Source organism: Apodemus sylvaticus, chromosome 7 (genome assembly GCF_947179515.1).
Source record: "Apodemus sylvaticus chromosome 7, mApoSyl1.1, whole genome shotgun sequence".
Taxonomy (NCBI): domain Eukaryota; kingdom Metazoa; phylum Chordata; class Mammalia; order Rodentia; family Muridae; genus Apodemus; species Apodemus sylvaticus.
Genome location: NC_067478.1, coordinates 65817232 through 65832657, shown reverse-complemented (window position 1 = coordinate 65832657; position 15426 = coordinate 65817232). Strand labels below are relative to the sequence as shown.

At 44.2% G+C, this 15426-nt stretch overlaps 1 protein-coding gene across 9 annotated transcripts in view; it reads right to left on the bottom strand.

The window, feature by feature from the left end:
* Nucleotides 1-15426, bottom strand: part of Map2k5 (mitogen-activated protein kinase kinase 5) — a 221215-nt gene that overhangs the window by 42965 nt on the left and 162824 nt on the right. For 5 of the 9 annotated variants that reach the window (XR_007978789.1, XM_052188076.1, XM_052188078.1 and 2 more), the window contains 2 exons: nucleotides 10815-10841; nucleotides 10471-10503 (listed from right to left, as the gene is read on the bottom strand). The exons of 2 other annotated variants lie outside the window; for them this stretch is intronic. Coding sequence is in view for 6 of the 7 variants with exons in the window: in XM_052188076.1 (XP_052044036.1) it covers nucleotides 10471-10503; nucleotides 10815-10841 (60 nt within the window). In the remaining variant the exon portion in view is untranslated. The remainder of the gene's footprint in view (nucleotides 1-10470; nucleotides 10504-10814; nucleotides 10842-15426) is intronic. 2 more of the 9 variants (XM_052188077.1, XM_052188079.1) reach the window with 1 other exon arrangement.

Below are 15426 nucleotides of genomic sequence, written 5' to 3'. Positions count from 1 at the left end.
CCAGACGCTTCCATTTCTAGGAGGAAGGAAGACGGCTGCCTCCATTTTGGAATCGAGGCCAACACCCAAGCCGACCAGTCTGTGGTCTCAATCGAGGATATTTCACTTCTCATACAACCATCTCCCCTGGTTTAGGGAAAACTAACAGCAGGCAGGACCATTACAGAAACTGACCCTGGCAACCAGCGTGGGCTCAGGGTGTGAAGGTCCCATCATGGCGGATTAAATGAGCACGGTCCTACGGCTGGGTAAGACTTCACAATAGCGCAACACATGTTAAATGGCAGCGGCCAAAAGTGGCCCCATCGGGCAACTGCCCATTCACACGATGCTATTCACAGGCCTCCGCCACCACGAAATTAATTCATTAATAATACATCAGGCTTCATGGACAATTCAAAGAAACCACACAAAGCTTACGCATCCTGTCTGGCCTAAAGAGGCGGATCCTCCTTCTCAAATATCCATGAAATCAAAATCACAGCAATAGAAAAAGAAAAATGTAGAGAAAATATCTCCATTGAATTTGCTCAGTGTTCAAAAAAATTTATAAAATCACAGATTTCAGCATAGTTAGTAAAACACAATTTTATATAACTGTGTTTTAAAAATTATTTTTCTTCCTTCAAGTGACTTTGAACATCTTTCAGACTATCAGAGACAGAAAAAAATTTCCCTTTACATTGTTTCTCCTGTAACATTTTTAAACTCATTTCTTTCTTATTCCTCCCTCCCATGAACTCATAAATATGAATTAAATATAATTATAAGTGAACAGAACATTAACTTTTGGATTACTGCTGTGTTTTTGTAGAATGTTAATGTCATTTCTAAAGAAACAGTTATTGTCAATAGAGGAATGTAATTACTAATGGAACCCAGCTTTAGCCTATATGCAATCTTCAAACCAGCCAAACTGCATTAACTTAAACACACTGGATGTTTCAAAGGAGGTATTAGGTCTCCAAAGACTGCCTCACATGAAAGGAATATTAGGTTTCAGGCTTCCCATGATGTATATTCCCATCACTGTAAGACGCAGGGCTAGTTAACACACGGCTGGAGGACAGGACTGCGTGTGCATTCAGGAGCACTGGCTTTCCCAGTTTCTGATGCCTCCGCCATCAACCCACACAAACTGCAAACACCAGAGAGAAACCCCATCAGATAGCTTCCCATCTGCCAGAGAGTGGGTTACACATAGCCATACGTGCTGCCTGCGTGGGCTGTGGAGGGCTCAGGCTGGGGCTCTGTCCTTTAGAACACATGCTGTGGAAGGTGCACAGACCCTTTGCATGCTGCCAACAGGGAGGCAAAAGCTGTTCTTTGCCCCTCTTGCTAGCTTCAGAACCCAGGAAGACAGCAGGCTGTTGTTCTCTGTTCTAGTCAGTTCATGCCACTTTCTAAATTTGGAGGGCACTGCTAGGTGATCATTCTGAATGCTTCTCTCAACACTCTCCCCTCTCACAGCCAAGAAACTTCTTAGTGACCCTGTCCAGGAACGCTTCCTTCTGCAGAGAGTGAGTCTTGCCTGGTTCCTCCCTTTCCTCTCCCTTCTGCCTCAAAGATAGCAGAAACTGAATCATCAAACCTTTTGGCTTTACCCTGAGCTACATACTAGTCACAAACTACAGTATTCCTTGTAAGATCTGCAATCATTATATAGATGGCAAACAAAACTGAATCCTTCCCCAAGCCCCTCTTTCTCAAGATTAAATCCCATGTAGCTCAAACACCATGAGATAGATGACCTTGAAATCACTATGCAGCCGAGGATGACCTTGGACTCTGAGGTTGATGGAGGTAAAGATTTGCTTTAGGGGATAGTCAACAATTTTTTAAAAATAAAATATACTATTTATTATTTTAATTTATATGTACCATTTATGCACCTACCCGTGGATGCCAGAGGACACTGGATCTCCTAGAAAGGGAGTTTTTAGCCATCTGATGTGGGTGTTGGGAATTGAACTGGGTCCTCTGCAAGAGCAGTTAGCATTCTTAACCATCTCTCCAGCACCAATAATCAAGATTTAAAAGCACAGAGCCATCTCTCCAGTACCAATAGTCAATATTTAAAACAGCAGCAGCAGCAGCAGCAGCAGCAGCAGCAGCAGCAGCAGCAGCAGCAGCAGCAGCAAAAACATAGCTCAAGGAGCTCCTGCACCGAGATCCCCTGGGGAGCAGGGCAGAGGGCTAAGTGATCCAATAGTTTATCAGGTCAAAGCACTGCACTGTCCTCTGTTTGCATGGGTGGGTTCCTGAGTAACATTAAAGAGGTTAGCTTTAATTAAAGAGGTTAAACCAGATAGCTTTAAAGGAGTAAAGTTTTTTAAGTTGTTTTTTTTCCCCTTTGGGGTTGGGGTGGTGCTGAAGACCAGACTCGGGCCTTGTGCTTCACACACTACCACCGAGCTCATCTCTGATCCATGAGAATGAATTAGCTAACAGGAAGATACAACCACATTTGTAAATGCTTTTACAGCCATGGGAGCACAGGCTATATAGTTCCAGCACTCTGGAAGCAGAGGCAGGAAGATCACGAGTTTTGGTCACATAATAACTCTAAGATTTGACAAACTGCCAGACTGCATTTCATAGCAACCGTGTCACTTGATATGCATTCAAGCCCCTTAGGTGGGTTTCGCCCTGTCTAGGGTCCGGTCAACACCAGCTCTTATTGGTATCCCAGTGATTACAGGCATCCTTCTGGGAGGGGAATGACGTCAGACTTGTTGGTCAGGTTTAGCCCACGAGTCTTATTCGCCGGCCTTTGGAATAATTCAAATCCCTTACTCATTTGTCTTTTCTCTTTGCCACTGACATAATTGTCTTTACATATTCTGGAAGCTAGACTATTATCATATATATGTATATGATTTTCTCTTATTCTGTTCTTGACCCCGAAGGTTGCTCAGGATAGTTTTAAACTTATGATCCTCCTGCCTCAGTCTCTTGACATTTTTGTCTGGAAGCATGGCTGTGCACACACAAGCTACTTGTTACCTCCTGTCTCTACCCCAGCTCCCTGCCATGTGCCACTGCCATACCACCTTTATTGCTACAATTCTGTTGTAAGTTTTGAAATATCTCATCCTTCTCTCCCAGCTGTTCTAGATGTTTTGAAGATTTAAAAAAGTTTTAATTATGTGTACATCTGTGGGTGGGCACTGCCATGCAGGCCAGAGCATATGATTGTGAGTGCTGTGGGTGCTGTGAACTGAACTCTGGTCCTCTTCAAGAGCAGCAAGTGCTCTTAACTGCAGACCTATCTCTCCAGCCTCATGTTCTGGCTACTCTAAGTCCTTGCATTTGCATAGAAAATTTGGAATTAACTTATTCATTTATGCAAAAAAAATCCCAGTAGCATTTTGGCAGGAATTACACTGACTCTGCAGATCAACTTGGGTATTATCACCTTGTCCTTTTTTCTTTTTTTAAAAGTTAATCAATTAATATGCTGATTTAGTGCATGTGTGTATTGCCATGGTCTGGGTGTGGAAGTCAGAGGATAACTTGTGTGTGAGGGTCTACTTTCTCCTTCTATCATGGGATCTCAGGGACCAAACTCTGGTGTTCAGGCTTGGTGACAAATGTGTCAACCTTCTGTGCCATCCCAACAGCTCAATATCACCTTCCTAAAAAAGAGGTTTTACCACATAGATTTTCCTTTATTTATGGTTTTAGTTTCTTTTACAATTATATAGTTTTCGTTAAATTTCTTTCCTTTTTTCTGCAACTACTACACAGACTGCTTTCTATTACTGCTTTTGTGTATGGAGACTGTAGAAACACAATGACATTCACGCACCGACGCTGTGGCCTGCAGTTGGAATTATTACGGTGTTGTTCCAGGGCTTTGCTTATATAATATGACCACATATGAAATCTAGTTTCACTTCCTTCCCTCTCATCTGGAATTTCTTTTACAAAGACATGCTAATTGAGTGTTGAATTGGAGATGTATTTTGTCTTTTCTTGATTTTAGGCAGGGAGTGGTCTTTTACTATTAAAATGTGTTAGCACTGGTCTTAGGTAGGTTCCTTCCCTAGTTCTGAAAACAACTTTCTAGTCTAGGTTTATTGAAGGTCTACTGGGAAAGGGTGCGATATTTCCTGAAGTGTTTTTGTCCCTTACTGAATGAAAATGTTATGTAGTACTTGCAGTCCTGGGATAAACCTCACTTACTTATGACATTGTCCAATTTTTATTTATTTTTTGCTGCTGTGATAAAACACTGAACAAAAGTAATTTGGGGGAGGAAAGGGTTTGTTTCATAGTGCGTTCTTCAGACATCACTGAGGGAGCCAAGGCAGAAGGTTCAAGCAGCTCTGGAGGGAAGGATGCTGCTTAGGTGCATGCCCCAGGCTTACGCTCAGTTGTACTTCACGCCCAGCATCCTAGGAATAGTGCCACCGCAGAGGCACCCTACCACTTCAATCAGCAAATGTTCCACCCACAGACATGCATGTCAACAGGTCGTCTGATGAGTCGATTCCCAACTGAGGTATGTACGTATGCATGTATGTATATATTTATTTTTGAGACAGGATCTACCTCTGTTGTTAAGTTGGCATCAAAATTTAACAGGATAAATATTTGATTCCCTATAACTCTTGCTGAATTCAAGATGTAAAATCCTGCTGGTGTTTTCACGAAGGCTCTTGTATAGATTAGGGATATTGGTGTGTTGTGTTTTTATTTATTTATTTGTCTCTATGTGTGGATACAAACGTGCCATAGCACATGCATGGAGGTCAGAGGGCAACGTGAGTCACTGGTCTTTTCAATATCTGGGTCCCAAGGATCAAGCTGCTTGCCAGCCTTGGCCTTCACCCACCAGGCATCTTGCTGGCCCTAGTTTTCTTTCCTGCCAATTCTGTGGGCTCAGGTATCAGTAGTCCTGGCTTCATAGGAACAGTGAGGTCAGTGGTTCTCTCAACCCCATTTTGGAAGTATCTAAGAAGGAGAGGTTGCACTGATTCTTTAGACACTTGGTTAGATTCACCGTTGAAGCAACGATGCCGAGCTGGCTTTTACGGCAAGTTTAACTTACTTAAATTTTTTTGTATAGGGTCACTCTGCACTGCAGTTTGTGCTTCCAGGAATTTGTGTATTTCATACAGGTGATTTTAGTCTAGTGGCATATGTTTTTTCAGAGTATCTGTTCTGTTCTGTTCTATTCATTCACTCAGTCATTTATTTTTGAGGCAGGCTCTCCCTATGTGGTCCAGGCAAGCTTCCAGTGTGGTTCCTGCCCAAGCCTCCCAAACTGGAGCTGCTAGGAGGGGAGGCAGGGCTCGTACACCCTTGACCAAAGACCATGCATGCAGCTATAAGAGACCCACATGCATCAGTGAGGAAAGAAGGGAGCACTCTCCCAGCCAGCCATTCATTTTGTTGGTCTTTCTTTGTGTGTGTGTGTGTGTGTGTGTGTGTGTGTGTGTGTGTGCGCGCGCGCGCGCGCGCGCGCGCTCCTTCTTACTTGCTTGGCTATAGTCTGTTTGTTCTCTGCTTTCTTAGGGTAGAACCTCAGGCTACTGACTTGATATCCTCCTTTTGCAGCTGTCCTGCCCACATTGGTTTGTTCATTATCCCACTGAACGTAAATGCTCACATATTTGTGAATTTCCCAGGTTCTCTTCTGTGATTACTTCTGCTTTCTAGCTGTGGACTCTTTGGGGTCTGGCCTCTGGACTGTGTCAGTGCTCCCACAGTGTCCTTCCTTAGGAACCAATTTAGAGAAGACAGAGGGAGGCCCTCTCCGTGTGAGTGGAGAGGACACTCAGCGGTCTCAGATCACTTAGCATCTGACCCAGGCCTGTTTTCCACACTTTCATCCTTCCACACAGTCCTAGGTTGTGAGGAAGGATGGTATGTTTGCTCATTTACAAAACTTGTCTAAGACACTAACACACAGTTATTATTTCTGAGCAGGTATAAAATGTCACTTCAACAAATTCACTTTTTATGTATAAAATGAATAAACAGATATATAAATCAGGGATTTGTTAATGGTTCTTTTGAGCATCTACAGATGCTATGCAAGAATTTATTTTTAGTTATAATATACCTGAAATGTATGTATATGCTTAGAGTAAAAACCCATTTTTCTGGCTGTCATATTTTAGACACCATGAACATTCTGGAGTACATCTGTGATCTCAAAAAATGATTTATAAGATAGTTTTAGGTCTTTATGCCCAACATTTATGTCTTTTCCTTTTTGAATCTAGGCAACTCCATTTATCTTTGAGGACTGGGTTTAAACGCAGTCTGCCTCACCCAGGCGGGCTGGGGCTCTGCAGCAGTCATCCCACACAGCCAAGCGTATTGCTCTGTGCACACTCCTTCCCAAGGCTGTGGACCATGCGGGGTCAACAGACTCTTGGCGAGAGTTCCCTTCAGACTTCCTAGTTCTCAGCCTCCATCCACTGGTGGTTCCACTAGCCGGCTTGAGAGAAGGTGGGATCTGGTGACACAGACATTGCTGTTTTATCTTCATTGTGATACTCCCTATCTGGCCAGCCCTGTGCCACCAGCCACCCTGGAAACCCATGAACTGGATGGTGGGAGAGCCTCTACTGTTACAGTGTGAGGGTTAGACCCACCCAGGGGACCATGGCTCCTCCTCCCTGGCTCACTGACTTGGCTGCAGGTGGCTTGGTGGCCTCACCTGGAAGCCCTTCCTTCTGGGCTTGTGGCTGTCTGAATGTTTTCAATCAAGGCTAGCACACAGCTGGTACTTGGTAACTGAGCTAAAAGAACACAGGCCATCCACTCCACTGCATCAGAGGACCTGGGCTGCTCTCTGTCTCCCTCCTCAGACAAGGTTGTTGGATCTTACAAGTACTACCTAGGGATCTGTCTTAACTTGATCCATTTTAGTTTTGCTAGGGTCACCATTAGGAGTGGCAAGACCAAAGGCAGACTTGTTTGGATGGCAAATGGATGGTTCCTGAAAAGAACAAGTGACCATGAGAAGAGAGACAATCTCCAGAGAGCACATGAGGAACACCAATTAAGGAGGAGCCTGGTGCTATGACTTCAATAACACCATTGAGTGTCAAAGCCAAACACACAGTCACATTCAGTGACAGCACAAAGTCAGCTCCCATACTTTCACAGCCCTAGAGGACATTGATATATCTACTAAGTTCAGTTCAGCAACACATCCTTAGCATAGACCAGAATCTCAGAGAAAATGGTAAAGGCCATTCGCTACACTGCCAGCAAGCTGCCAAGAGTACACATTTCTCACAGATAGCAGAGATAGTAATAACATTTCTGTTATATGGATAAAAGAACTGTTGTATTCCTGAGGGGTACTAAGTACTTAGGGAACCAGGTAGAGGTAAATAGACATCGTTTACAACAATGGTGAGAGGGACTCAGGGCCTGGGTATTAAGAAGTTCTCTTGAGAGGGCTGGAGAGAAGGCTCAGCAGGCAGGAGCACTGACTGCTCTTCCAGAGGTCCCAGCAACCACATGATGGCTCACAACCATCTGTAATGGGATCTGATGCTCTCTTCTGGTGTGTCTGATGACAGCTACAGTGTACTCATAAAAATAAAATAAATTAATTAAAAAAAAAAGTTCTCCAGAGACTTCCACCCTCAGCTAGTTGGCTCCAAGTTACCCAAAGCAGCTCAGTCCTTTGGTCGCCTTGGCTACCTTTCCAGTTGCTGGTCTGTGGCCACACCTCATCTCTGGGATGCTTATGCTCCTGTTTTAGTCTTGGTGTCTTCTGCTCAGACATCTGGTGCCTAACTCCGGTTCTGCCTCATAGTTCCACCCTTGACTCTCAGGCTGTGTCTAACATTTGCCTCTGGCCACTTGGGGCTAACTGGCTTCTGAACACTTGGGTGTTGATCCGTAACTGTCCACTCCCTGCTCTGCTCTGATCAAGGGCAAGCTGAAGCCACTATGCCACATTAGGATTTGCTACTGTTGTGTTGTACGAGACTCTAAATGTGCCTGAATTAGGCCTACTTAGCAGGTAGTACTTTTAAGAAACCTTGTGCTTGTGTGTCGTGCAAGGGTATGTGCACATGAATGCTGATTCCTGCTTAGGTTAGGGGCAGAAGCTCCCCGGAAGCTGAAGTTAGAGGGAGTTGTGAGCCATCCAGTGTGGGAGCTGGGAACTGAACTTGAGTCCCATGCAAGGCTAGTACATTATTTTAGTCACTGAACCATCTCTCCAGCCCTGGTGGTACTTTTTGACTTGACTTTTCCTTGACTGGTTATATTTATTCACAGAAGCCCCAAGAGTCAGAAGCAAATGAAGTTGGAAGAGAGTTTACAACCTCATGGGACGAAAATGAACAGAAGCTGTCTATTCTGAACACCAGTTCACAGAGCTCAGGAGGCTAGTGTGTTTGAAGCATCACCACTGAGAAGTCTAACCCAAGGACTGGGGCTTAGGACTCTACTTTTTTTGTTTGTTTGAGCTGAGACTGGGTTTCATCCTAACAGTAGCCTAGGCTAATCTCAGTCGTCCCCTCTCAGCTCTCTGAGTGCTTGGGCTGGAGATGTGTTTGGGTTCTGCATTTGAACGAGTCTTAGCTATTCTGATACATTTAGTATTTGCAGTGCTATATGAGGAACATGACCAGTGACACACACAGGGACAGGCACAGTGCACTCAAACCCTGACCCATGCTTTCTCTGGCGCAGTGATGTACCATGCCAAAGGCAGGCAGTTCATCTGGCTGCTCCTTTCCTAACAACTGTCCTTGAGGAGATTTGAGAGCCCTGCTCTTACTACTGCTAGTGTAGGGCATCACCTCAGTTTCATGGCCAACTTAGGTTTAGTGGAGACCGTGACAACTCCCAATTTCCTAGAAAGAGGGGATTTACCAGTAAGCGGGGATGCTAAATTCTATTTTTTCTTTGTCTAAGGAAGAAATTTCTCTTTTGTCTAAGAAGAGCATGCCATTTAAATACAATACTATTGCCCTTCCATATGACTTTATAATGTTTTCAAGTAAACTAAACAAGTAAAATATTTTAAATGTAATAATGGCCATTGTGTCTGAGATAAGGACTGGAAGCATCTATTTAACTCCCTGGAAATACATGTAGCATTGGCAGGAGAGACATGCACCTGAAGGTTCTGATGCTCAGGGGCCAGACACAGCAGGTGGTGGAGCCCAGGAAATGGCACAAGCTATGCATTTGACTGGTTAGGCCAAGGTTCCCTGGGCATGTCCCCAAGCAAAACTGGAGGGGGATCCTAGGAAAATGGCTTAACTAGAAAGATTCTGATGGGGACAGGATGCTTTTGGAAACCAGGATGACAGAGATATTGATGAGCTATTAGGTGCAGGAGGCCCATTTGATATTTGAGATGATGGGGTCTCCATTTGTTTCAGGATGATGCCTTCATTTCTCACCAACATGGTTTACGGCTTGCAGGGGATATGTGGATGGGTGGGCGGGTGCAGACACGGAGGGTTCGAGAGCTTGCTCTTGCTGCTGCTGTGATGTTCATGTGCTTATTCTTTTCCTAGGAGGATCTTTATTTTTTCTCCCAAATCTCATAACTGGTTATGCAGATGTTTAATTGAGAAGAATAGCTATGAAATTATGGCTTGTTTGTTTTTTCCTTCTAAACTTTCCTATCTGGACCACTTACGGCCTCTCTTCTCTATTTACAAATGTTCTAAACATTATAAAATTAAAGTTTTAAAAGCTAAACTTCACTAGGAGACTGAGGTTTTTAGAAAAGTTACGGTGTCTCAGTTGAGAGCCTTGTGTACTGCAAGACTGCTAATAATCAGGAAGAGCTGAAAGTCAGAGTGAGAAGAAGGGTCAGTCAGCTGAGTGAGGTAGATGAACTCCACAGAGGCAGAGGGGCAGAGGAAGTCCAGGGGAGGATGCTCAAAGCAAGGGGACTCAGGAAGAGAGAGGCTCTTACTGGAATACTAGAGGGGCAGTCTCCAGAAAACACCTCAGGGGGAATTAAAGCTCAACTATTGACCAGAGCTTTGAGCAAACCCCTCCCCCCCACTCCCCATCCCTCCCCGCCATTTTAAACTGTGATTTGCTTTGATGGATAAAACCAGAAAGGCAGATTCTATCCACCATGTTACTATTCACTCAACTCTGACCCTTCTCTATGAGATGTTTTTCTCAGTGTCTCTTATGGAAGAAGTGATATCACTTTAATTCCCAGCTCCATCCCCATCTGGCCAGGAAGAGGATCAATTAATATTATTCTGTTTTGTCCTCAGGGCCTCTACCGTCCCTGAGGGCCAGCCTGTGGGACAGTGTCATCCCAGCACTTCCCAGCTTGGATGGGGAGAGCAGGATCCAGGACAAGGCCGGCTCGCGTAACACAGCTCAGAGCATGCCACACAACTTGCTTCGAGGATGTTGGGCATTGTGCTTCATTAGGAAACAAAATATAAGCTTTCCACACCATTAGGGATGACTTTAGGAGTGAAAGCACATAAGACGATGCCTCACCTCATCAACAATGCACTGCAGAAGCTGGAGAGGCTGCAATGGGGAAGGAGAGAGGAAAAGTATTAGCCTGTGTGCAATATCTTTACAGTGGAGTGGAAAGAAAAAATCATTAATGCAATAAAATATAGCAAGATTAATCAACAACAGCAAACTCTTATAAAAACACGGATGCTCAGGACGTCCTATTATTTCTAATGGTACCTAATCTAATACAGGCAGTTAAAGGTTTGCATTTTCTTCAAAATGCAATTTGCTAAGTTTAAAACAAGGCATTCAAGCATGCAGAGGGAGCAGCCATCAGGAAAAAGAAAAGTGAATTTTTTTTCTGAACTCATAAAGCTTACCATTAAAGATCCCTGGTTTTTCTGAATCTGAAAAAAGGCAATATGTAATTAGCATGTCATAATCAAAATGACTCACTTGGACACATTATGATCACTGAGAGAAAATTATTGCATTGCTGGTGGCAATTTGTGGGCATGTGTTAACACAATTTACATAATGAAAATACACAAATGTTAATAGCTCGCTTCTCATTTATAGGCGAAAGTCAGCAGAATGTTAATTTCACACAACACTTTTTAGTACCCTCCAGGTTGTATTAGAATAGGGAGAAAACCATAATCCATTTCAAAGGGCTGTTTACGATTCAGATATAAATAATGTTTTATATTGCTAGATTGTGAACACTGGGCTTAATGTTGCAATCATTGCTAATGTTATGAAGCTCACTCTTTTTAAATTAAAAACCGATTTATTTAAAATTGAAATTAAATCATAGTCAGAAATTAGAATTTTGGATTCCTGCCAGTATCTGCTCACAATCCCCTATTTTGTGAAGAAAACTTTAATTATGTGCTTGAAGTGTTTGCCTGGAACTAAGGAGTGGGGTAAAAGTCTACCCTTTTCAAAGTTCTTTTGGACTGCTTCTTGAGTAGCAAGGCTCTCTGGGAAAAATCAAATGCATGAAGTTTTTAGCTCGGGTGCCTGTTCTAACTCAGTGTTCTGTGGGTAGGCTGCTCACATCGAACACAGACAGTTAGCCACATGTGACAAGATCAATCAACTTCAACTTACCAGTCAAAACACTAAACACATCAGTGTGTCATCCCCCCACCCCCTAAGATATCTACAGTTAGCGTGTACAAACCCAATGGGAATCTAGTCCTAGGTCCTGCATTTTGTAACCAGAAATTTTTAGGAATACTACCAGGACAGATCAGTTGTTTTCTGGTATATGTAAGCGCCAACCAGCTGGCTGGATGGGAAGGGCAATATCCCATGTGTTTTCCTGTTGTGCTGGGGATCAAACTGGGGGCTGCAGAGAGGCTGGGCAGATGTTCTATCACTGAGTTGTGTCTTGGACCCTTTATGTGTTTCTAGTGGTTCTGGTTCTCTCTCTCTCTCTCTCTCTCTCTCTCTCTCTCTCTCTCTCACACACACACACACACACACACACATGTACACATGTTGTGGATGTCAGAGGCTGATACTGGTGTCGTCTTCCTCTCTTGCCCTGCATCTATTCTTTGAGACAGGGTCTCCCACTGAACCAGGAACTTCCAAGTCAGTCAAACTGGTTGGCCGGCAAGGTCTTGGGAGGCATTTGTCTCTGCCCCACCAGTGCTGATTTAAGATCACAGGTGTGTGCCACAGCACATGGTTTTTACACGGGTGCTAAGGTTCAGCAAGCACTCTACCCACTGAGTCGGCTCTTCAGCGCCTACATGACTTGGGAAGTTCTTTCCTACACATGCTCATCCAACCAGCACAACCAACCCTAAGCTGTGCAGGAGCGGCACCCTCTAATCTGTGACGGGGAACCTGGACCTCCTGGATGACAGGACAGGCTCGGGTTACAGGGCCAGGTTTGATGGAGCCAAGCCTTTCCAGTGTTCATTCACCTGTAGAATACCTGCCTGTGATCACGGGATTCCTTAAAAAAATAAGTAAGCAAATAAATAGATAGATAGGTAGGTAGATAAGAACCACCACCACACGTGGATCTCACACTCTTCTCTGGCATGGTATGGAAGATGCATGCGAACGGCCTGTGGACTGGGCTTTCAGGGGTGGGCGCTAGGTGTATCACTTCCTTTGGCATCAGTGTGGCTGCTCAGTCCTTCTGCCCCTCTCCCAAGTCCTGCTATGGAGCCGGGGCTAGCCTAGAACTCTCTATCCGTCTGTTCACCTCCTGCTGGGATTACAGGTGTTTTAGAATGTATTTTCCATGTTCTATCCCGACTGACGGAGCTTTCTGCTCATATTTCAGTGACCACACTGGGAAGTAGTTCCAAGCAGCCTGGCGCTCGGTCTTCACTGCTTGTGCCTGCCTGAGGTTACCCTCAGGAACTGCCCATCTGCTTCCTCTGTCAGAAGGACTCCAAGCAAGGCTGGTAGGCAGAGATTGAGTCTAGGAGAGGAGGCTGAGCTGCTCTGAGAAATTTAATAAAACTCTCCAGGAGCCAGGTCCCTTCTCCTACTGCGTTTACTTTTGTTTCGTCTAAACACACACAGGTATACCTGTGCCAGAATTGAAAAGATGCACCTGCTTCTATGGCTGAGCTATCTGTAATAGTCAAAGCAGTAGAAATCTATGTTTGACATCAAAGAATGTTTTCTCACAGATTTTCAAGAGCCAGGGGATTTCAAGATTCTCTGAGGAAAATGTGGCAAAAATTCGAGAAGATGCCTTGAAGGGAGATTAGGGTTGGTTCATGGTGCTACCTTCAGGGACATAAGCTGTGTGGACCATAGAGAGGGAAGATTTCCTCAGGAATGGACCTTACAGAAGCTCTCTACCTTGTCTTGTCTGACCTGACCTGCAGGTTAAAGACAACTTAAGCTTGCACTACACTGGGCGGCCACCGAGGCGAGTCAATTGCTAACAGTGCTTGCCAAGAAGGGCCCTTGATGATCCGAGTTTGAGCCTTGGGACCCTTAAGGAGGAAGGAGAAAACCCACTGTGACAATTTTTCTTCTGACCTTCATATACTCACTGTGGCACATGTGTGCCACAATAAATAATAAACCTAATCAAACCCCCCCCCCCTATACTAAGGTTTGCTACGAGAGAGGGATGACCACCGGTCCGGTGTCTTTTTTATTTTTTAATTTCTTATGATATAATGAACCAGGTTTGCCTGGGATCTTAGAGATGTCATGCCAGGGTTTTATTACAGTCTTGATAGCAACATAGTACAGGATGTCAACTTCATGCATTTTGTATTAAGGTAGCAGAGCCAGAACCTGAAATTGATTCAAAATGCGTATGGTACTCAATTACTTCTGAACATTGTTACACAATGCCGTGACTTATGTCTTCCATTTCACATGGGTCTGATGTGATGATGCAACATCATCATAATTGATTCATTTTCTCAATTAAATAAAGCTACTGTGCTGTTCTTTATAGGAGTGCCACACAGACCATGGAGTTAGATGTATTATCTCCTTCCCTTGTCTCAGATATATTGCCTTAAAGGCTATGTTCTGTTCCTCTGTTAATTCCACCAGAAAAATTTAATGCCGCAGTCATATTTTTCAAGTTCTGAGCTGCCACGCGCACGGCTGTATTTATATTAGGCATATTCTTCACTGCTAAAGTCTTTGTTGTTTACCTTTTTCAAGATCATATTACTGTCTGGGCACAGTGACTATAAAGCAGGGCTGAACCACATCACCCTCTAGCCACGGGCCTCTGCTTTTGTGCACAGTTCATGTAAAACCCAAGCCCCTTGTTTTTATAGTGCATTAAAAGAGGCACTGACTCTGTGTACGATGGCAGCCGCATGAACACCTATCTTTACTCTGGATCTGCCTTTCCAATGGCCTGGCATGAGAGCAGAGTTCAGAGGCGCGCAGTCACCTTCACGCTGATGCACAGCTGGCTCCCGACATCACCTCTGACACTCTATAACCAGCTTGCCTGGGACCATGCGCCTGTGCACATTTCGCTTGTGTTGAGTGGTTCCTGGGACAACAAACAGAGCACGGTGCTCCAGACAAACACTTTGCTTATCACGCTCTGGAATTAGTGGTGTTCTGATACATTACTGAGACGAACCTCCTTCCTCTTCTGGGCATGTTCTTTTTTTCTTTTCTTCTTTTGTCAGTTGTCAGATTCAACATTTAAAGCCCCAGTAATAGGAGAGGTAGGCCTCCTTCTGATGCAAGTCAGATCCTCGCATGTTTAAATAGGATGAATGACTTGTTAGGAGGCAGCCACAAGTACCAGCCAGGTTTTGGTGACTGCATTAACATCTTTCTTTGGAAGAACCATACAGGTGGCAATTAGAAAGCCCCACAGCATGACTCATGACTTTGTAAAGTGATTCTGGGAAAGCAATTATAAAGGCAAAGGCTCCTTTGTGGGGCCTGGACTACTTGTCAACCGCTGGTGCTAAAAAAACAATTTCAGGAGTTTCTCTTTTTGCCCCCCCCCCCCCCCCCCCCCGCCCCCTGCACACAATGGCAAACCAGACCCTGCCATCATATTCAGAGACGCAATCAGAAAACCAGAGTGGATCCACTGTGGAGCGGAGGGAAGACACCAGCCAGGCCTTCATTTCCCCTCTGGAATGATGACTTGCCCTGCAGCTCTTGTCAGAGAGATTTATGTGTGACCCAGGTCACATCTTCCAATATCAGTTGACAAATTTTCTCTTTACATATTTACTGCTTTTCAAGCTAGTGTTATTTTCTCATAGATGGGGCGGGGGGAGGCCTGAAATTACATGGTATGGTTGGAATTTTTAAAGAACAGCAGCTTCATTTCATGTGACCTGAGCCATATTCTAGTCCTTAGTGTTAAACTCTGTTCCTTTTTAAATTTTAGCCCAAATGTAAGGATCTGTAGATGCTTTAAAGATTCTGTTTTCAAATCTGACACAAGAAGCAACAGCCCCAGCTAAATCTACAGTGATTGTGGTGAATTGGAATTTTATATTCAACATG